The 22,978-nt window shown below is 48.5% G+C and overlaps 1 protein-coding gene across 1 annotated transcript; it reads left to right on the plus strand.

Moving 5' to 3' along the window:
- The first annotated feature begins 7,758 nt into the window (after positions 1-7,758).
- On the plus strand, positions 7,759-8,816 carry LOC123439601 (early nodulin-like protein 3). The gene is made up of 2 exons (XM_045116293.1): positions 7,759-8,006; positions 8,099-8,816. Exons 1-2 carry the CDS (start codon positions 7,838-7,840, stop codon positions 8,683-8,685), a joined length of 756 nt encoding a protein of 251 aa, XP_044972228.1. The 5' UTR covers positions 7,759-7,837; the 3' UTR covers positions 8,686-8,816.
- The last annotated feature ends 14,162 nt before the right edge of the window (positions 8,817-22,978 follow it).

Here is a 22,978-nt window from a genome sequence, read left to right on the forward strand (position 1 = left end):
GAAGATTCTTCTACAGAGGAACCGGTGCAACCGAAGAGCTCAACAGATCAGACTGAAGTCGAGATTCCCGCTGTGGTTGACCTGATCATGGAGATTCTGGCTATCATTTCCGAATGGACTGTGCCATTCATTGCGTACATCCTGAGGCAAGAGTTACCAGAAGACGAGGTCCAAGCTAGGCAGATCGTTCACAGGTCTAAGTCCTTCACCGTCGTTGATGACCAATTATACAGAGAAAGTGTTTCAGGCGTCCTTCAACGGTGTATCTCTCCTGAAGAGGGTCGGTTAATTTTGGAAGAAATTCACTCGGGAACCTGCGGCCATCATGCCTCCTCAAGGGCAATCGTCGCCAAAGCATTCAAAGCTGGTTTCTTCTGGTTGCAGGCGAATGAAATGGCAAAAGATATAGTCGACCATTGCGAAGGTTGTCAGTTCTACTCAAACAAGTCCCACAAGCCAACGTCCGTGCTGAAGACAATTCCCCTTTCTTGGCCATTCGCCGTGTGGGGATTAGATACAGTCGTACCATTCAGAACAGGCCAAGGAGGATTCACCCATCTGCTGGTAGCAGTCGACAAGTTTACCAAGTGGATGGAAGCCAAGCCAATCAAGAAGCTTGATGCCCTTACGGCCATCAAGTTCATCAGAGACATCATCGCCAAATACGGGGTTCCACACGGCATAATCACCGACAATGGCACAAACTTTGACTCGGACAGTTTCAATGGTTTTTGCGCAGGCCAAGGTATCCGAGTGGATTTTGCATCCGTTGCGCACCCCCAAACAAACGGACAAGCGGAGCGGGCGAATGGACTCATTCTTCAAGGGTTGAAGCCTCGACTCCTGCGGGAAGTTGGACATGCCGCCGGTGCATGGGTCACCTAGCTGCCTTTGGTGTTGTGGGGCCTCCGAACGACAACGAATAGATCGACAGGACGATCGCCGTTTTTCCTCGTTTATGGAGCAGAGGCAGTCCTTCCGAGTGGCTTGCTTCACAACTCTCCACGAGTCGAACTCTTCTCCGAAGCCGAAGCAGAGCAAGCCAGGCAAGACGGAGTAGACCTTTTAGAAGAGGAGCGCGAGATGGCATTGATCCATTCAACAATTTATCAACAAGATCTGCGGCGATTTCATGCGCAGCACGTCCGAAGCCGCAAGTTCCAAGCAAGCGACCTGGTGCTCCGAGTGGATCAACAGAGACCACACAAGTTGGCTCCCGCCTGGGAAGGACCGTTCATCATTTCTAAAGTGCTTAACAATGGAGCGTATCAACTCTACAACCTCGACAGGGAGACGGACGAGCCGCGAGCATGGAATGGAGATCTACTGAAGCGCTTCTACACATAACCGCCGACAGAGACAATGTACAGAACAAATGTCATCGAAGTAATACAAAGCGGATTAATTTCTTGCCGATTCAAAGTTCTTCCGCGTTTGCAGACTCCGGTCTAAAAAACTAACTCCGAGTGTGCACCAAAAGTCACACTCGGGGACTTAGCTGCGACCCAGAGTCGCCTAAGTAAACAACTTGCTCTGAGTGTGCGCCAAAAGTCACACTCGGGGACTTAGCTGCGACCCAGAGTCGCCTAAGTAAACAACTTGCTTCGAGTGTCTGCCAAAAGTCACACTCGGGGACTTAGCTGCGACCCAGAGTCGCCTAAGTAAACAACTTGCTCCGAGTGTGCACCAAAAGTCACACTCGGGGACTTAGCTGCGACCCAGAGTCGCCTAAGTAAACAACTCGCTCCGAGTGTGCACCAAAAGTCACACTCGGGGACTTAGCTGCGACCCAGAGTCGCCGAAGTAAACAACTCGCTCCGAGTGTGCACTAAAAGTCACACTCGGAGACTTAGCTGCGACCCAGAGTCGCCTAAGTAAACAACTTGCTCCGAGTGTGCACTATAAGTCACACTCGGAGACTTAGCTGCGACCCAGAGTCGCCTAAGTAAACAACTCGCTCCGAGTGTGCACCAAAAGTCACACTCGGGGACTTAGCTGCGACCCAGAGTCGCCTAAGTAAACAACTCGCTCCGAGTGTGCACCAAAAGTCACACTCGGGGACTTAGCTGTGACTCAGAGTCGCCTAAGTAAATAATTTGCTCTGAGTGTGCACCAAAAGTCACACTCAGAGACTTAGCTGCGACCCAGAGTCGCCTAAGTAAACAACTCGCTCCGAGTGTGCACCAAAAGTCACACTCGGGGACTTAGGTGTGACCCAGAGTCGCCTAAGTAAACAACTCGCTCCGAGTGTGCACCAAAAGTCACACTCGGAGACTTAACTGCGACCCAAAGTCGCCTAAGTAAACAACTCGCTCCGAGTGTGCACCAAAAGTCACACTCGGAGACTTAGCTGCGACCCAGAGTCGCCTAAGTAAAAAACTCGCTCCGAGTGTGCACCAAAAGTCACACTCGGGGACTTAGCTGCGATCCAGAGTCGCCTAAGTAAAAAACTAACTCCGAGTGTGCACCAAAAGTCACACTCGGGGACTTAGCTGCGACTCAGAGTCGCCTAAGTAAACAACTTGCTCCGAGTGTGCATTTCAAGTCACACTCGAGGACTTAGCTGCGAACCAGAGTTGCCTAAGTAAAGAGCTTCCTCCGAGTGGGCACACAAGTTACACTCGGAGGCTTAGCTGATTTGCCTAAACAAAAACCATGAGCAAAACTCGTGTCAACCCCGCTGAGCGCGCGACAACCAAAATTTGAGGATCCCGGAAAATCCGGCGCTGTCAGTATGACCGGTCACGTCGAAAGATTCCGCGGAAGAAATCGGTCCCTCACGGTTCGTTTCGCTTGCATATTCACTCGGATCACTAGCCGCAAAGATAAAATGGATCAAGGCAGACAACGCTAAGATCACCTCAATACCAGTCGGCTCCAAACTCCGGACATCACTTCACCGTTCCAACCCCGATCCATTCGGGGACTAATGATGGGGTTATAGTCCCAGGGTAGGGTCATTGATCTGCCCTATAGGTCCTACCCAAGGACTACCCTTCATAGAAGACAAGGACCTTAGACAGTTCCGACTGAACTAAGGACGCCCCCATCATCCAGTTGGCGATGATCCACTCGGAGCATATCTAACGTACCGACTGGAATCCACTCTGTACGTCGTAACCTCCCAAGAGGGCAACGGTCATACGTTTTCATACACCATAACTAGCATTTAAGGCTTACGTTACCAGTAACGCCAGCCTTTACTCGCCACTACTCCACCCCTGTCCACCGGGCCATTATGAAGGGCAGCGCACTCTATATAAGCCGCCCTTCACCACTGGTACAGGGGTTGACACTTGCTATAATCCCTTAACACACTCGACACAAACGTCCCAAGAGCACTGAGACGTAGGGCTTTTACCTCCACCGTAGAGGGGCCTGAACTCATACATCCTCGCCGTAGCTAAGGCTCTGCCCATATACTTTCGTACCCCGTACTTCTACTGTCAGACTTATACCCACGACACCATGTTTTGACCCTTTTCAGAGGAGAATATTAAACAGAGTCCAAACGGAATAAAACCTCCGAAAAGATTTTTTCCGGAACAGAAGATACGCAGGGAGCTTAAGAACCAAGGCAGAGGGCACCAGGGGAGGCCACAAGCCCCCTAGCCGTGGCCTGGGGTGGGGGGGTGCGCCTAGCAGGCTTGTGGGCCCCCAGTGGCTCCTGTGCCCTACTTCTTCCGCCTATAAATCCCTGAAAATCCAAAACCACGGAAGAGAGCCACGAAAATACTTTTCCGCCGCCGCAAGCTTCTGTATCCACAAGATCCCATCTGGGGCACGCTCTGGTGCCCTGCCGGAGGGGGGATTCTAACACAGAGGGCTTCTTCATCAACACCATTGCCTCTCCGATGATGCATGAGTAGTTCACCATAGACCTTCGGGTCCATAGCTAGTAGCTAGATGGCTTCTTCTCTCTCTTGGATCTTCAATACAAAGTTCTCCATGATCTTCATCGAGATCTATCCGATGTAATCTTCTTTTGCGGTGTGTTTGTCAAGATCCGATGAATTGTGCATTTATGATCAGATTATCTATGAATCTTATTTGAGTTTTTTCTGATCTCTTATATGCATGATTTCATATCCTTGTAATTCTCTTCGAGTTGTGGGTTTTGTTTGACCAACTTGATCTATGATTCTTGCAATGGGAGAAGTGTTTGGTTTTGGGTTCATACCGTGCGGTGACCTCATCCAGTGACAGAAGGGGTAGCGAGGCACACATCTTATGTTGTTGCCATCAAGGATAAAAAAGATGGGGTTTATATTTATTGCATGCATTTATCTCTCTACATCATGTCATCTTGCTTAAGGCGTTACTCTGTTCGTCATGAACTCAATACACTAGATGCATGCCGGATAGCGGTCGATATGTGGAGTAATGGTAGTAGATGCAGAAAGTATCGGTCTACTTGTCTCGGACGTGATGCCTATATGTATGATCATTGCCTTAGATATCGTCATGACTTTGCGCGGTTCTATCAATTGCTCGACAGTAATTCGTTCACTCACCGTAATATTTGATATCATGAGAGAAGCCTCTAGTGAACACTATGCCCCCGGGTCTATTTCACATCATATTTTCAGCCCTACACTTTAACTTTGTCGTACTTTCCGCCTTAAGATCTCACCTTGCAATCAATCGTAAAGGGATTGACAACCCTTTGTAGCGTTGGGTGCAAGTTTGCTGTTTTTGCGCAAATACGGTGGAGACTTGGCTTGATACTCTTACTGGATTGATACCTTGGTTTTGAAACTAAGGGAAATACTTACTGGTACTGTGCTGCATCACCCTTTCCTCTTCAAGGAAAAAACCAACGCAAGCTCAAGAGGTAGCAGTCGGCGACGGAGGAGCGAGTGTGGCTAGATGGGGACGGGGGCTGGCTGGAAGCGGATGAGGACGGCCCCGCCGCACGATCGGCTTAAAAAGAACGACCGCCGTCGCTGACACGTGGGCTCGAAGTCATAAATTAAACTGACCAGATAGGCCGCGGGCAGTTCGACGACCGCCAGGTGGGGACGCGGCAGACATCAAGAAGGCGCGCGTGGCGTCCGTTCCACGTCCGTGCCGTAGCATTTAATTAGGACGCAAATTTGGGCCGTAAATGCATCGGCGCCGACGCGGAGCGGAATCGATTTAGATTTGAATCGACGCGTTGTTTTCTTTTTGTTCCGCCGACTCAAACAGACGACGACGGAGAAAATAGGTTGCTCCATTGGAGTTGGTTTTAAAGCACCAAATAGGAGTGGGTCGCTCCTTCTCTCAGGCACAACCAAGGCCAAACAACGAACGACTCGGATTGACCACGGTGGTGAGGCCTTTCTCTCTCTGACAGTCTTTGTCGACACACTCGCTCTAAATTCATAATACTTACCCTATTTTAGGGCAGTAGCTCTTTTAGGGCACTTGGTGGCAAAAACCACGCAGCGGCAGCCATATCGCAAATTGTTTGCAAAATCAATCGGACAACCTTAAAATGCAACACCCGGCTGGTCGCTGCAAATCCAAAATGGCGTGCAACCTTTCGCCGTCACCTAGTTCCACAGCCGCCTGTGACCGCCTGCAACGTCATCATCGACAGATCCACGACTGCCAGACCCCGTCGTGATCGGATACACATACACCCACCACATCTGTCCATTGGAAGACAAAATCGTGTTGCCGTAGCCGGAATTTGCCAAAATCGGCCGTGCACCTGTAGTCAAAATCCGCCATCCGCAACACCACCGCTGCATTTCCTCCTCGTCGCCTCCTTCCTCTGTGTCGCTGCTTCCTCGCCATGCCTCTGAAGGGCAAGGGTAAATCCGGGTTCAAGGGGTGCAGGTGTGGCCGTCTGGCCGCTTTGGCGTAGAGTTTCAGCACGACGGCCAGCTGTATTGGCTTGGCACCTACCTGACAGGCGGCATTGCCGCTCGCGCCTACAACGTTGCACGCGTGGAGGCTCGGTTGCCACACGAGAAGCTCAACTATCTGAAAATCAAGTCTCAGGCGGTGGCACAGCACGTCGGGGCTCGGACCAAGTCTAGCTTGATCAAGCATGCGGCCCACATTGTTATCGACCAGCGGGACAACATCCGAGAGAGTGACGCGGTGGCGAGGTTTGCGTGGGAGCACCCAGAGTACGTGCATAATAAGATGGATATGTACTGGAAGAGGGATCTCGAGGAGTCCAAGCGCAAGAACAGTGTCGAGGCAGGGCCTTCGTCTCGGGTCAAGGAGGACGATTCTGACGATGTTAACGTTGACGGAGATAATTTGTAGTGTGTTTGTAGCTTAAATTTGCATGTCATAATAGTTTATGTTTGTAGTTGAGTTATGTTGCATGTATAAACTTTGAATGTGGTCGAAGCAATTCCAAAGTATGAAATATGGTTGAAGTAGTAGTAGTTCAAATGTCCGTTTAAAAATATGTGGTTTGCTGTTATGGGTGCTCTATTATAGGGCACCTCTTGGAGATGGCACTGACATGTATAAAAACTATATCATTTTTAGGTCTTCTAAATTTCACTGCAAACCCAAAGTGATGCGCTAAGCCTTGTCATAATGGAGAGTAATTTAGACTAGTGTCATGCATATGACACTAGTTTAAGTCACTACCTTCATAGTGCAAAGTAACTTACTAGTAGTGTCATAGATGAGTTCATTTATTAGCTTGTAGACTCATCTCTTTTTAAGAAAACGCTATGTTGCAATAACATATTATATTATTCTAAACACTTCTCTCCTTATTAAATACATGTCACACAAGCAAAATTGTCTTAAAATGCATTATGTTACAGACTAACTTACTTCCACTGTGACAAGCCTAAAATAGGATAGATATTGGAGATGCTCTAAGGCATAGTTGGGCCCAGTAAGAAAATGAAGCCTTTCGTAACATTTTCATCTTGACAGGCCGCATAGGCTCATTAATAGGTTTCTATAGTGGCAAATCCTATTTAGCGTCACAGGCGCCGGTTATAGAAAAAAATCTGCTAACCGGTGCCTGTACTGTTCCGCAATGAACCGGCCCATCTAAAAATCCTGTTGTGTTTTAGTTTGTGAATTTTTTTCTAAACCAATAAACTTCTTTGAAATCGGTGATTTTTTTTGAAAATTGATGAACTTTTCTTTAAATCGGTGAATTTTTGTTAAAACTGGTGAACGTAATTTAAAATTTGTGATTTTTTTCTTCAAAATCAATGAACTGTTTTCAAAATTTGATGAACTCCTTTTCCAATTCTGTGAACTTAAAAAAAATCAATGAACATATTTCAAAAATCGGTGAACTTTTATTTTCATAGTCATTAAACTTTCTTCGCAAATGTGAATTTTTTAAAATTCTTTGATTTTTTTTCGATTTTTTAATGACCGACGCATTCTACATGGTCCGGTTCACGAGGAGGAGCTCTGCAGGTGCCGGTTCCCCTAATCGACGCTGAAGGCGTCATGTAGGAGGTCCCTTCTATAGTTCTCAACCTAACAAGAAGTGGTGTTAAAAAAACGTACAAAAAAGTTTTTATAGTTTTCATTTATTTTTAATTAAGAGGTTTCTATAATCGCCAGTCCAGTGTGGTCGTGGCACGGCAATGTGGCATGCATTGACCGAGCCGCGTGTCCGCCCGCAGGATGCCAGCGTTTCTCCAGTGCATTACAGGGCAGGAAGTAAAGCTCTGGGAAACGGCCGTGGCTGGCACAGCTAACTCCTTCGTCGTCCATTAATTACTCCCCAACAACGGCAACATTTTACCACACCATATATACTCGCTGCAGGCTGGCGTTGCTTACCGCATACACATTCACACACAAGAACATAGTCTTTGCTGCTAAGGCGCCGCCGTTGGTGAGTTTGCACATGACTGGCATGGCGGTGGCGCGGCTCGCCGTGGCTCTCCTACTGCTGGCGACAGGCTGTGCGGGGCGCGACTTCGCCGTTGGTGGCCGCGGCGGGTGGACGTCGAACCCTGCCGAGCCGTTCAACCACTGGGCCGAGCGCAATCGCTTCCAGGTCAACGACCGTCTTGGTACGTGAACTCGTGAACTCGTGATCCATGCATGCATGGGGTGATTTGCTTCGTGCTTGGTTTCTGATCTGTAGTGGCTGGGATCGGCGCAGTGTTTAGGTACAAAGGGCAAAAGGACTCGGTGCTGGTGGTGAGCCAGAGCCACTACGACGTGTGCAACACCACCGACCCCTTCTTGCGCCTCGACGGCGGCGAATCCGGCTTCGTCCTCTCCAACTCCGGCCCTTACTTTTTCATTAGCGGCGACGCCGGACGCTGCCAGGCCGGGGAGCGCCTCATCGTCGTTGTCCTCGCCGTGCGTGCCCCTTCGCCTGCTCCTTCAACACCTTCGCCTCCACCCAAGTCAGCCCCCTCGACGCCACCTCCCGCTCCGGCAGCTGCGGGGAATTCTTCCACGTTGCCACCTCCGGCGCTAGCGCCGCCGGCTGCGGGGAATTCTTCCACGTTGCCACCTCCGGCGCTACCTCCGCCGGCTGCGGGGAATTCTTCAACTTCGCCACCTCCGGAACTAGCCCCGCCGGCTGCGGGGAATTCCTCCACGTTGCCACCTCCAGCAATAGCGCCGCCGGTAACGAATGGTACGGTGTCACCACCGCCGAATTCGCCATCGTCCGCGTCAGTCTTGCGGGGCGGTTTCTTGGCGTGCCTCGTGATAGCCGGAGCCATAGTGCTAGCTTGATTTGGTCGATCTGTCTCTCCTTCTGCATTGGATTGTGTTTGATTTGTTTCCATTGGTACTTATATCTCCAATTTTAGGGTTCTGTTGGACCAAATAACATTGTTTCTTTATTTCATCGTTATTGCGAGTAAGAGCATCTCCAACAGCCGCGCTACGCGCCGCGCCCAAAAAATGCATTTGCCGCGCGCGCTTCGGCTGGTTTAGCGCGGGGACAGGCGCTGGCTCCAACAGCCGCGCTATAATGCAGCGCGCGCGCGCCGCTCCAGCAATGCCCAAAAATGCAGCGCGCACAATATTTTTTTTAATACATAGATTGCATTCAAATAAAAAGGATACACAGTTTTTGCAACTAGATAGGTAGTTGGAAAAACATAGATAGATATTCGGCGCTATATAGTTTGAAAACATATAAAAAAAAACTAATCCCAGTCGCTCCAGTCATCTGCACCATCGTCGTCGTCGTTGGTGTCGTCAGAGGTCGACAACCAGCAGTCGAACCAACGCTCATCTTCTTCAGTGAAGAAGGACCTCCCGCCTGCATTGACGAGGTCGGCCTGCGCACACGCCAACGCCTTCCGACGACGCCTATCCAAACGCTCCTCGCGGCGCCGGCGCGTGTCCTCCTCGCGGCGACTTGCCCAATATTGCTGCTTGTAGGCGACGTCCTCCGGGTGGCGCCGGCGCCACTCAGCCATGACCCGCTCGTCCTCTTGGGCGACGAGGAGGCGGCGCTGCAGCGCATTGTGCTCCGCACGATCTTGTGCGGAGTTCAGACGAGGCGGCGGGGCGAGGTCTAACGCCTGCTGGAGCGTCTGGACGTCCTGGAAATTCATTTGGCGGGGCGGCCTACCTAGGCGCCACGCCGCCGCGTCGAACGCGCGGGCGGCCTCGTGCACCGTGTCGTACGTTCCGAGGCTAAGCCGTAGATCGCCGGAGCGTATCTCGGCGTAGAAGCCGCCGTGGGGGCGCTAGAGGACGCCGCGGTAGCCCGACGCAGAACGGCGGCGCGGCGGCATGGTGGCGCGTCGGGCGGCGGCGCGCTGGAGCGGCGGCGGAGCGCTGGGGCGGCGGCGGCGCGAGAGGCAGAGAGAGAGAGAGCGCGCGTGGAGCGGTGGCGCGAGGGAGCGCGCGCTGCCTTTTATAGGCGCGCGGGAGGCGGCGCCGCAAAAATGGCGCGCGAGAGGCCGCCATTTCGCGCGCGCGCAAGCGGTTCCCGCGCGCGCGGTTTTCCCGCCGCCGCTGGAGCGCGCCTTTCTGCACCGCGCGCGGTAAAACTGATATTTAGCGCGCGCGCGCCTTTTTGCGCGGCTGTTGAAGATGCTTTAAGGGTATGTAATCTTTCAGACTGTAGTATGTAATTCAGCCATTACGCCAGATACTCAATTACGTGATTTTGCTTGTTGATCATTATAGCCATTAAGGGTACTGCCCGCGGAGTAATTAAGATGGACGTGATTTTGCTTGTTGATCAATTTTCTTGGTCGATCGTCATATATCTCTACTATTAAAGGGGATCTGCTGTCGTGATGGTTCTACACGACAGATCCCCTCGCTAGCACTTCCACCGCTAGCGGTTTCATTGATTTTTTCCATCTCTCTAAAAACCAATCGATTTAATATAGAAAAAAATCGGTTCACGGAAAAAACCCTCTACCTTCCCACCTCGAACAACCCACGCACCACCCAAAAATGCACCTCCCTCGTAACCTCTGAAAGGATCGATATGGTTGACTAGAGGGGAGGTGGTGAATAGGCAACTACCAATTTTTAGATTTTCTTAACAAATAAGGATTAGCAACATAAAGGTTCTCTAAAATAACACTAGGTGAGCAACCTATATGATGCTACTTACAAAGAGTAAAGACGCAAGTAAGAGACACTCTACAACAATAACAAATACAAAGTAAAGGTAAGAGATAACCATAAGTGGAACCGATGGAGACGAGGATGTGTTACCGAAGTTCCTTCCCTTTGACAGGAAGTACGTATTCTCCTCACGCCCTCGCACAATGCAAGGTGTCGTGATTCCACTATAGGTGCCCTTGAAGGCAGCGACCGAACCTTTACAAACAAGGTTGGGGCAATCTCCACACGATGCTTGAAGGCTCCCAACAAGACCACAGAGCTTCACCACAATGGAATGTGGCTCCGAGGTGACCTCAATCGTCTAGGGTGCTCAACCACCCAAGAGTAACAAGATCTGCAAGGGATTAGTAGGGGGAATCAAATATCCTTTGGTGGAAGTGTAGATCAAGACCTTCTCAAGCAATCCCTAGAAAATCAACAAGGTTGATTGACTAGGGAGAGAGATCGGGCTAAAATAAGCTTGTGGAGCAACAATGGAGCTTAGAGGGGCTCAAAGGTGAGCTCTAGGAAGAAGAAGATACCTTTATATATTAGGGGGGGGGGCGGCACATCCACCCGTTACCCACCTACCACATAAAGTTTCAAGCGGTACTACCGCTACCTAGAGCGATACTACCGCTCCTGGGAGCGGTACTACCGCTCAGCTTCTCACCAACCACGGTAGTACCGGGATACTACCGTGCCACCACTTCCTTGGGAAAAGTATGCGAGAAAAGCCCGTCAGCGCGGTAGTAAATTAATGCTACCGCACTGAGGGCGGTAGTACCGCCTTTGGAGTGGTAGTAAAAAACTGCTACCGTACTTCGGGCGGTAGTACCACTCCTGGAGCGGTAGTAAAAGTTTACTACCGCACCTGGGGCGGCAGTACTGCTCTTGGAGCGGTAGTAAAATTTTACTACCACTCTGAGAGGGGTACTACCGCTGTGCCAGCGGTACTACCGCTTACCCTTTTCGCATAGGCATAGAAAACACTCATGGGGGCTCCATTGAGGCCAAAATATAGGGGGGTGCATGAAGTGTGTGCGTGAGGATTCCACCCAAACCTTTCCGACGCGGACCCCCTCTTAATAAGAGGACTTTCCTATGACTCAAACTAGGAAGAGAAATGTAGAAGAAAATCCGTCTTTGAGAACCTCCGAGGGGCGTCGAGTCATCTTGTGCCTAGAAGAGAATATTCTAAAATGCTCAGGACACAAGATTAGTCCGCACAACAATTGTCATCAATCAGTAAAACCACTTAGGAGAAATATGCCCTAACAATCTCCCCCTTTTTGGTGGATTGATGACAATGTTGGATTTGCACAGAACAATATAGAAAGGCATATGTAAACTCCAAAGATTTCACAACTGGGGACTAGTTTCCTCTGGGTATGTGCATACCAACAACTAACCACAGAGAGAACACTCCCCCTAGATTATATAGACTAAGCCATCCTTACTACATATGTACGAGAAGATGTAAGAATATTGAAGCATGGCAAAGCATGTGAGCAAAGGAATACTGGCACAAGATACTATGTCTCACAGTCTAATAACAAGATAGATAATACTGAGACAAAAGATAATGAAGATAAAACATATATCTCACACCATGATAGGGTCTGACGACTCATAGTCTCAACCATAAAGCAAAAGCAAAGAATGAAAGCAACAAAGTTTTATCAAACCAAATAACCAGGAAACCTAGAGAATGAGCAAATCCTACACTCTCTCCCCCTTTGGCATCGGAACACCAAAAAGGCAGAGAGGAGCCCTACGACCCAGGTGGTAGAAACATCAGTTGGTGTCTTCCTCATTCTCTAGGTTCTCATCATCTGAGTCATCGTCGGTGTCCTCCTCAGATGCAGCCCACTGAAACTGGTGCTTCGCCATCCATTCAGCCTCCGGGGTGATCTCGTGCTGAGAACCGCTGGAGAAGGGCAGGTCAAGCTTCCTCAAAATCAATTTGTCGCGCTGGCGACTCTCTTTCTAAGCAACATGGGTTTTCTACTGGCCCTTGGCCTGCATGCAGAACAAGGTATTCATCCTATCGGTGAGCCGTGTGGCCCAGGATGGTTCCGCAGAGGCAGGCATATGGGAACCCTCACCCTGTCGGTGAGCCTCTGGAGGGGCCTCATCCTCAGCATCAGCCACGTCCTCATCAGAATCCCTTGGGGTAGCAGGACGAGAGGAGGTGTTGGCCCATTTGTCCTTTTGGCGCAGTTTTATGGGCTCATGGAGGACCCAATCAGGAGCAAGAAACTCAGCCCCGGGAAAAGTCTTGGTCCAAGTGGTCTTGATGAAGTAGAACAGGTAAAGACCGTAGATTGGGACCTTACGGTTGATTATTGCGGAGTACAACTCACTCCATATGACATGAGAGACATCAAGGGGTTGACACTGACGATTCTTCCCCTTCTGACACATTAGAAGCATGTCTACCAGGTAAGAGTGAACCTGGTCCTTGTTGCCAACTCTGGGAAACAACATGTTGCGAAACATGCGGTGCATCACATCCAAAAAGGGGTTCATGAGATAAGATACCTCGCAAGCTGGGGTTTGCTTCATAGTGAGGTAAGGGAGCAGCTTCTCCTTGGTAGTAGCTTGAGGCTTGGCATGGGGGCGCAAGCCAACAGGAGTATCGATGCCATCATCCCTAACCTGAAGGAGATCCATGAAATCCTTCTAGGTAGCAGTCAGCTGCACTCCATTGGTCAACCAGGTCATGGTACGAGCATCATCATGGTGGAAGTGCACTGCAGCAAAAAAGTGAGCCACAATCTCAATGTCAAAATCTTGGTGAAATGAGATGAGGTCCGCAATCTGAAGTTTTTCCACCATAGAGATGGCCTCCCCAAAGTAAGACATGTCCTTCTTCAAGTGATCAAGATGAATCCATTGCACCAGTACATACAGGTTCTTCTTCGATCTGAGAACATCTTCATAAATCAAGAACTGATCGCGATTCCAAAATAGTTCACTGCCAGGGAATGTCTCCCTATTGCTGGCATAGGGGTAGAGCTTGCGACGGTGTTGAAACTCAACAAGCGGCATGGTGTTCCAGTTGATTGAGGTCTTCTTCGGAGCAGGCTTCTTGAAATTGCGCTTGGGGGCATTGGACCCTTCAGATGGGTCAGAGGAGGGACGCTTGGAGCTGGCAGTGCGAGGCGGGTTTGAACGCCGGGAACCACCACCTGGGACATGCAAGAAACACATAAAACACAAAAGACAAGGAAAACAAGTCACGGCAGAGATCAAGAAAGACCGGAAAACCCAAAGAACACAAGAGAGAAGTGTGTGTGCACAGAGGGGAGCGGTAGTACAACAGATGGAGCGGTAGTAAAATTTTACTACCGCCCTCTGGGCGGTACTACCGCTCCCAGAGCGGTAGTAAAATTTTACTACCGCTCTACAAGCGGTAGTACCGCTCCTCGAGTGGTAGTACCGTGCCGCGAGGGGCGGTAGTACCGCACGGGAGGCCTAATCCCAGATCTAATCATGATTTTTGAACAATAAAACTGCGAATGAAGATCTAAAACCTCTAGAACCTTTGCACTCCTAGACACACAAACCCCCTATGCCAAGGGACCATACTAACCAAGACTGCCACTAAATCCCAATCACGGTGCCATGAGACCATATGCCCCTAACCCTAGATTGAATCAACAAGAAAGCACAAGAACGCATATGAGGGGCAGTACCGGGGTCCATGGCGCGTGGGAAAGAATCTCACTGGTCGGAATCGGAGGACGATGGCCGGATAGGGAGATCCGACAATTCCTTTGGGCAGTTCTTGAAGAGAGGAGAGAGAGAGAGAAAGAGATGAACTGGGGGCTGAGGGGAAAGAAAAAGGCCTCCCAGCCCTTTAAATAGCCCCTAGGTCGAGGCGCGGCGGTACTTCCGTGGTCGTCGCGGTAGTACCGCTCCCTGAGTGGTAGTAAAAAATTACTACCGTGCTGGGGGCGGTAGTACCGCTTGGTAAGCGGTAGTACCGCTCCCCCAGCGGTAGTAAAATTTTACTACCGTGCTGGGGGCGGTAGAACCATGCTCTAAGTCAAAAACCAGCCAAAAAAGAGCTCTCTGCTCCTTAGGTGGTAGAAGAATCTTGATCAAGCCAAGAGAAACAAAACACGGGAACAAGGAAGGATCACCGAAAGAAAAGAAACAACACAGAGTCTCCAATGGAGAGGGCGGTGGCCGAGGCCACCTATGTTTGAGACAAATGGTATGACACCGCGAAGAATTATCCTTGGGTTCATGACCATAGCTCGTCTTTGAAGCACAAGTGCCATTTAATAATGGCCAAAGTGAAAGACTTGATCGATTTATGCATAATGGGGGGAGGGAAAGTTCATTGAGAGAACAACACTCCCCCTATGTCCATGCCTACACCTAGAGCGAGATGTAATGCAGAGTGAGGTACAAAGTGCCTAGTTTCAATCCACATTACTTGAATCAATGATATTTAGCTCATGCCTTAACTCCTGGAACCTTGCTTCATCTAGGTGCTTAGTGAAAATATCTGCAAGTTGCTCTTCAGTGTTGATGAAGTGAATCTCAATATCACCTAGCTTGATATGTTCACGAATGAAGTGATGGCGAATATCAATATGCTTGGTCTTGCTGTGTTGCACCGGATTGAGGGAAATCTTGATAGCACTTTGATTGTCACATAGAAGAGGCACTTTGTCACAAGTGACACCGTAGTCCTTTAAAGTTTGCCTCATCCATAGCAACTGGGCACAACAACTTGCAGCTGCCACATACTCAGCTTCGGTGGAGGATAGTGAGACACAGTTCTGCTTCTTTGAAGACCAACTTACCAGTGAACGACCAAGGAATTGGCATCCTCCAGAGGTTGACTTCCTCTCCACATAATCTCCTTCCCAATCTGAGTCAGAATAGCCCACTAGGTTGAAGTTTGCTCCTTTGGGATACCATAGACCAAGTTTGGGGTATGAGCCAAATATCAGATTCGCTTAATGGCCATAAAATGGCTTTCTTTTGGTGCAGATTGAAACCGTGCACAAATCCCTACACTCAACATGATATCCGGTCTAGATGCACAAAGGTAAAGAAGGGATCCAATCATGGAGCGATATACCTTTTGATCCACTGCTTTACCATTGGGATCACTGTCAAGCTTGCATCTTGTTGGCATGGGAAACTTGACCGGCTTGACATCCTCTAGCTCGAACCTCTTGAAAATGTCTTGAGTGTACTTGGCTTGTTTGATGAAGGTCCCTTCTAAGCCTTGTTTGATCTCAAACCCGAGGAAGAACTTCAACTCACCCATCATAGACATCCCAAATTTCTCGGTCATCAGTGCAACAAATTCTTCATTGAAAGTTTTGTTAGGAGAACCAAAAATGATATCATCAACATATAGTTGGCGTATGAACAAATCCCCTTTGACCCTCTTAGTAAAAAGAGTGGGATGAATCTTCCCAATTTCAAACTGCGATCTTGTAACAACTCAGTAAGATACTCATACCACGCACGTGGGGCTTGTTTAAGGCCATAGAGTGCCTTATTAAGTTTGTACACATGATTGGGGAGCTTGGGATGTTCGAACCCCAGGGGTTGTTTGACATAGACCAACTCATTTAAAGGACCATTAAGAAAGGCACTTTTCACATCCATTTGTTGCAATTTGAAATTATGATGAGAAGCAAATGCAAGCAACATGCGAATAGATTCTAGACGAGCAACAGGGGCAAAGGTTTCACCGTAGTCGATACCCTCGACTTGGGAGTAGCCTTGAGGCACCAATCTTGCCTTGTTTCGAATCACAATCCCATTGGCATCTTGCTTGTTTTTGAAGATCCATTTGGTCCCGATGACATTATGGTCCTCCTTTGGTCTTGGCACTAAATTCCAGACTTGATTACGCTCAAAGTTGTTGAGTTCTTCATGCATGGCCATAAGCCAATCCTCATCAACGAGCGCTTCCTGTACCTATTAAGGTTCACAATACGAAACAAACGCGTGATGCTCACAATAATTCCAAATTTGTTGACGAGTGGATACTCCCCTTTTCAAACTACCAAGTACATTCTTCATAAGATGTGACTTGACTGTCAGCTTGTTTGCAATCTTGGCTGTGCGACACTCCAAGAGTTCTGCATTGGATAAATGGGGAGCATCGACTTGATTGCTTTGCTTGCCCTTGCGTTTTGATCCTCCCTTGGCACCAGTAGCTCTCTTAGGCACCGCAGAAGGGAATTGAGAGACAGCATCCTGATCAACTTGATCTTCGACTTGAGCAGGTTCACTGGTTTGTTCTTGTTCTTGTGGTTGCTCTTGATCTTGATCTTGTGCTTCTATTTGGTCTGAATCGTGTATTTGCACTTGATCTTGATCTTGAACAGATTCGGAACCTTGTGAAAGCACTTGTACATCATGGGAGACATCACCATCTTTGAGCAATTGATCTTGTTCTTGATCTTGTTCAACTGGTTGAGGGTCTTCTCTTTGTTCATCGGAAGCGTGTGGGGCTTGTGAGGATGATGGATCCACTTGAGTAGAGCATTATCCTTCTCCTTCGGCCACAAGGGGTTCCTCAATGGGGAGTATTTGACCAATCCCCATTCTTCTTATGGTTTGGGGAGGAATTTCATCACCTACATCACAAAGACCACTTTGCTCCACTTGGGAGCCATTATTTTCATCAAACTCCACGTTACACGTCTCCTCAATGAGCCCGGTGGACTTGTTGAGGACACGGTAAGCATGAGAGTTTGTAGCATAACCAACAAAGATGCCCTCATGTGCTCTAGAATCAAATTTAGCTAAACGTGCACCTTCCTTGAGAATAAAACACTTACACCCGAATACCCGGAAGTACTTGAGACTGGGTTTGTTTCCGGTGAGAATCCCATATGGAGTCTTGTTCAAGCCTTTGCAGATATAGAGCCGATTGGACGCATGACATGCTGTGTTGATGGCTTCGGCCCAAAAGTTATATGGAGATTTGAATTCCACCATCATTGTTCTTGCAACGTCCATCAATGTCCGGTTCTTCCTTTCCACCGCACCATTTTGTTGAGGGGTATATGGTGTTGAATATTTATGTTTTATTCCCTCATCACCTAGAAATTCTATCTGGAATCAGTAGCGATAATTATTGTATTGTGAGCCAGCCCCGTAAGACAAGGTGTAGTTCTTGAACTCGGTGCCTTTGTCACTTCTAATCATCAAAATCTTTGCTTCATGTTGATGTTGAGCTTCATTAGCAAAGTTGATAACAGTTTCTTGAGTCTCACTCTTCCTCTTGAAGAAATATACCCAAGTGTATCTCGAGTAATCATCAACAATCACCAAGCAGTACTTTCTGCCCCCAAGACTATCAAATGATGGAGGGCCGAAGAGATCCATATGAAGGAGATCCAATGGCCTCTTAGTGTAAATGAGAGTCGTTGGACGATGAGCAGTTTCATGAATCTTTCCTTCAATGCAGGCATTGCAAGCACGATCTCTGGCAAAACTCACACTCGTTAGTCCACGAATATGGTCCCCTTTGAGGAGACTTTGCAAAGAACTCATATTTACATGAGCTAGTCGGCGATGCCAAAGCCAGCCCACATCAAGTTTAGCCATTAGACAAGTCGTAGTCTTAGTGGGTCGCTTTGAAAAGTTCACCACATAGAGACCATTTTCGACATATCCAACATAGGCTACTTTAAGAGTCTTGCTCCACAAAAGGACCACAGTATCAAGATTAAAGAATGTGGAAAAGCCCATAATTGCAAGTTGACGAACCGAAAGTAAATTGTAAGCAAGGGACTCAACAAGCATGACCTTCTCAATAGATAACTCTTGAGAGATGACCACCTTACCAAATCCCAATACCTTTGACGATGATGCATCGGTGAATTGGACATGGGTGGGCATAGATGGGGATGGATGCACATCCACCACTAAGTCCTTGCTTCCGGTCATATGATTTGTTGCTCCACTATCGAGCAACCATGACACCCCACCGGAAGCAAACTCCTGCAATAGATCAAGGCTTGGTTTTAGCTACCCATTTTTGAATGGGTCCTTTAATGTTAGAGACAAGGGTCTTAGGAACCCAAATAGCACATTCAATGAACTCATAGTAAGAACCAACAAATCTGGCATAAACATGCCCATCACCAGCACGACATAAAACATAGGAAGGATTGAGTTTGTCGGCTGTGTTGGTAGGAATGGTTTTTCCCTTCTTGATGCTCCCATTTTCCACCTTGTTCCTGTTTACCTCCTGAGTCCCTTCGCCCTCTTTGATAAAGATGTCCATGAGGGTGGGGGATCGGTTGTTCCTGTTCTTCCTTTTTCTTTTAGACTTGGATGTAAGTCCAAGTCCCTCCTTTCCTACCACACCCTTTTGATTGCTCAAGAGGTCGTTCAGGTTCTTCTTGCCTTGGATGCATGACACAAGGCCCTTCTCAAGTTTATCCTTCAACTTGGCATTTTCCTCCACAAGATGTACATGCTCACAACAAGGGTTAGTTGCACAAGCATTATCAATTAAAACAAAAGGAGGACAAGCAGAGATTTCCTTGGTAAGCTTTGCTTGGAGTTGATCATGAGACTCTTTCAGGGAGAAATGACTACCTTTCAAGACCTTGTGAGCCTTGTCAAGTGTGTCAAACTCCACTTTGAGTCTGTCATGATCAGCCCCAAGAGCATCCTTTTCAGACATAAGCATACGAGTAAGAACAATAGCATGATCTAGTTTCTTTTGCAATTTAGCGCAGTCATCGTTGTATGACTCCTCAGGATCCAAACGAAGAGTGCACTCTTTTTATAGTGCAATAGATAGTTCAGCAATCTCATCGGCATAGTCACGACTATGTCCTTGCATCTCGGAGATGTTCTCCTCATGAGACTCGATGAGGTTATTAGCCTCACCCAGTTTTTTCAAAAGAGAAACAAAGTGCCTTTTGGTTTCTCCTTTGATAGTACACAGGAATTTGTCAAGATCATGCTCATTAAGTTCCACAACATCACTATCATCAACACAATTCAACAATGAAGGAGCACTAGTGATGTTGGTCTTAATGCTGGGTGTTACCTGTTCGATACCTTTGGCCATGAGGCACTTGGCGATGTGATTATCGTTGGGGGCGTTGAAGAGAGACACATTCTTGGGAGAAGGGGTGGCAATAGCGACAGTCGCATTTGCCACCATATCATCATCATCATCATCATCATCATCATCATTATCGGAGGGGTACTCTTCAAGCGCCACCATGCCCTTTGGATGGGGTTTCTTGACAAAGTTGTTCTTGCTTGGGAATGACTTTGTTTTGTCTTTACGAATGAGCTTGCCTCCGTTGTCTTCCCTCTTCTCATAGGGACATTCTTCCACGAAGTGGCTCACATTACCGCAGTTATAGCATGTCCTCACTCGTAGCTTGGGTTTGAACCCACTTGAGTTGTTCTTGGTGAAGTTGGGTCTTGAGTTCCTCTTGTTGCCCTAGAATTTCCTTGACGCAAGAGCCATGTGCTCGTGATAAGCATACTTAGTGTCTTCAGGGCAACTCTCCTCTTCCTCATCCTCTTCTTCTTCTTCAAAAGTAGCCTTTGCCTTTAAAGCAAGGTTAGGTGAAGCTGTATTTGACCGAACTCGAGCAAGTGCATTGTCAGCGGTCTCGTTCATGATTGACATTGCAATGAACTCATCCAACACCTCATTGGAAGACAAGGAGTGGAAATCTGGTCGTTGGCGAATGACTGATGACATGGCTTTGTTGAAAGGAATGATGGCCTTGAGAAACTTGCGCTTGATCCATGTGTCATCCACATCCTTGCTCCCATGATCCTTGAGAGCAACAGCAATAGCAGTCACCCTTCGATAGAGATCACGAGGGTCCTCATCTTCCTTCATCACAAACTCATTGGCCTTATCAAGTACCACCTCATAGTTTGACCGTTGAATGCTTGAGCTTCCCTTGTACAACACCATAATGTGCTCCCAACAGACCTTAGCCAGAGTGAAGGGGCGCAAGTGAGGAAAATCTTCAGGAGGTAGTGCGGACTGTAGAATAAACAATGCGAAGTGATTATATTGATTGTCCGCTTCTTCTCTTGGAGTGAGGTTGCTTGGGTCATGAGGATAGTAGCCTTGTTCGATGATTCTCCATAAATTTGTTGAGCTGTGATTCAAAAGAGACTTAATAGAAAACACCCAGTTAGCAAAATCACCCTTAACAAGCTTAGGAGGAGGACCAACAGGGTTAAGACGCGGTCTGGGAACAGGTCCTCCATAGACCATGGGAGGTGGAACTGAGGCATAGGTTCCAGTCCCATCCTTTTCGAGAGGAGAGGAAGGTCGCATACCTTTAGCCGCTTCCTTAGAGTAATTGGCCTCCGAATCTATGTTGGCAGGTTTCACCACCAATGCCGGTTCGGGTGAACTTTTAATTCCCTCAATTAACTCTTTAAGCATGGTTTTGACTTCGTTCATCAAGGACGTCTTGAGGGCGGCCATAGCCATATTCAAGTCGTCCCTTGTAACCGAAGTCAAGTCCATGGCCTCGGGTTGCCCATGGGGAGCTCCCTCTTCGCCTTCCATACTCTTCGGGTGGTGAAACCCTTGATAAAGAGACGTGGCTCTGCTACCAATTGAAAGGATCGATATGGTTGACTAGAGGGGGGTGAATAGGCAACTACCAATTTTTAGCTTTTCTTAAGAAATAAGGATTAGCAACATAAAGGTTCTCTAAAATAACACTAGGCGAGCAACCTATATGATGCTACTTACAAAGAGTAAAGATGCAAGTAAGAGATACTCTACAACAACAACAAATACAAAGTAAAGGTAAGAGATAACCACAAGTGGAACCGATGGAGACAAGGATGTGTTACCGAAGTTCCTTCCCTTTGACAGGAAGTACATCTCCGTTGGAGCGGTGTGGAGGCACAATGCTCCCCAATAAGCCACTAGGGCCACCGTATTCTCCTCACACCCTCGCACAATGCAAGGTGCCGTGATTCCACTATAGGTGCCCTTGAAGGCGGCGACCGAACCTTTAGAAACAAGGTTGGGGCAATCTCCACACAATGCTTGGAGGCTCCCAACAAGACCACGGAGCTTCACCACAATGGAATGTTGCTCCGAGGTGACCTCAACCGTCTAGGGTGCTCAACCACCCAAGAGTAACAAGATCCACAAGGGATTAGTAGGGGGAATCAAATGTCCTTTGGTGGAAGTGTAGATCAAGGCCTTCTCAAGCAATCCCTAGAAAATCAACAAGGTTGATTGGCTAGGGAGAGAGATCGGGCTAAAATAAGCTTGTGGAGCAACAATGGAGCTTAGAGGGGTCAAAGGTGAGCTCTAGGAAGAAGAAGATACCTTTATATAGTAGGGGGGCAGATCCACCCGTTACCCACCTACCACATAAAGGTACAAGCGGTACTACCGCTACCTAGAGCGGTACTACCGCTCCTGGGAGCGGTACTACTGCTCAGCTTCTCACCAACCACGGTAGTACCGGGATACTACCGTGCCACCACCTCCTGGGGAAAAGTATGCGAGAAAAGCCCGTCAGCGCGGTAGTATACTAATACTACCGCACTGAGGACGGTAGTACCACCCTTGGAGCGGTAGTAAAAAACTACTACCGTACTTTGAGTGGTAGTACCGCTCCTGGAGCGGTAGTAAAAGCTTACTACCGCACCTGGGGCGGCAGTACCGCTCTTGGAGTGGTAGTAAAATTTTACTAGCGCTCTGAGAGCGGTACTACCGCTGTGCCAGCGATACTACCGCTGGTACAGCGGTACTACCGCTTACCCTTTTCGCATAGGCATAGAAAACACTCATGGGGGCTCCAGTGAGGCCAAAATATAGGTGGGTGCTTGAAGTGTGTGCGTGAGGATTCCACCGAAACCTTTCCGACGCGGACCCCCTCTTAATAAGAGGACTTTCCTATGACTCAATCTAGGAAGAGAAATGTAGAAGAAAATCCGTCTTTGAGAACCTCCGAGGGGCGTCGAGTCATCTTGTGCCTAGAAGAGAATATTCTGAAATGCTCAATCCCCAAAATTAGTCCGCACAACAATTGTCATCAATCACTAAAACCACTTAGGAGAAATATGCCCTAACAACCTCCTCCTCCTGTGATCCAAAAATATCGGGAGGAAAACCAAGCCCACGCACGCACCAAGCCCACACACGTCTCGTCCCGCAGACCCCCACCCACGTCTCCCATCCACACACCGCCCAAATCAGGCGGCGATCCGTTTATCGCATCGCCGGTCGCCGCTCCCCAACTCCCTTCAGGCCGTTTCCCCCTCCACTGCCGCACCTTGTCCCTCACCCTTTGGGATGAGGCGGTGCAGGCGTGTAGTGTTTCATGGGCAGGCGGCGTGGGATGTGGAAGTCAAAAGCTGAGAGGGTTTTGGGCGTGGGTGCGGGTGTGGACGAGGGGGGCTGAGGTAGGACGCCACGACGAAGGCCGCC

The sequence above is a fragment of the Hordeum vulgare genome, chromosome 3H (genome assembly GCF_904849725.1).
Source record: "Hordeum vulgare subsp. vulgare chromosome 3H, MorexV3_pseudomolecules_assembly, whole genome shotgun sequence".
In the NCBI taxonomy this organism is placed as follows: domain Eukaryota; kingdom Viridiplantae; phylum Streptophyta; class Magnoliopsida; order Poales; family Poaceae; genus Hordeum; species Hordeum vulgare.

Coding starts and splice junctions, on each gene's coding strand:
- LOC123439601 (XM_045116293.1), top strand. CDS start 7,838: ATGACTGGCATGGCGGTGGCGCGGCTCGCCGTGGCTCTCCTACTGCTG. Junction 8,007..8,098: donor CCAGGTCAACGACCGTCTTG/GTACGTGAACTC, acceptor GGATCGGCGCAG/TGTTTAGGTACAAAGGGCAA.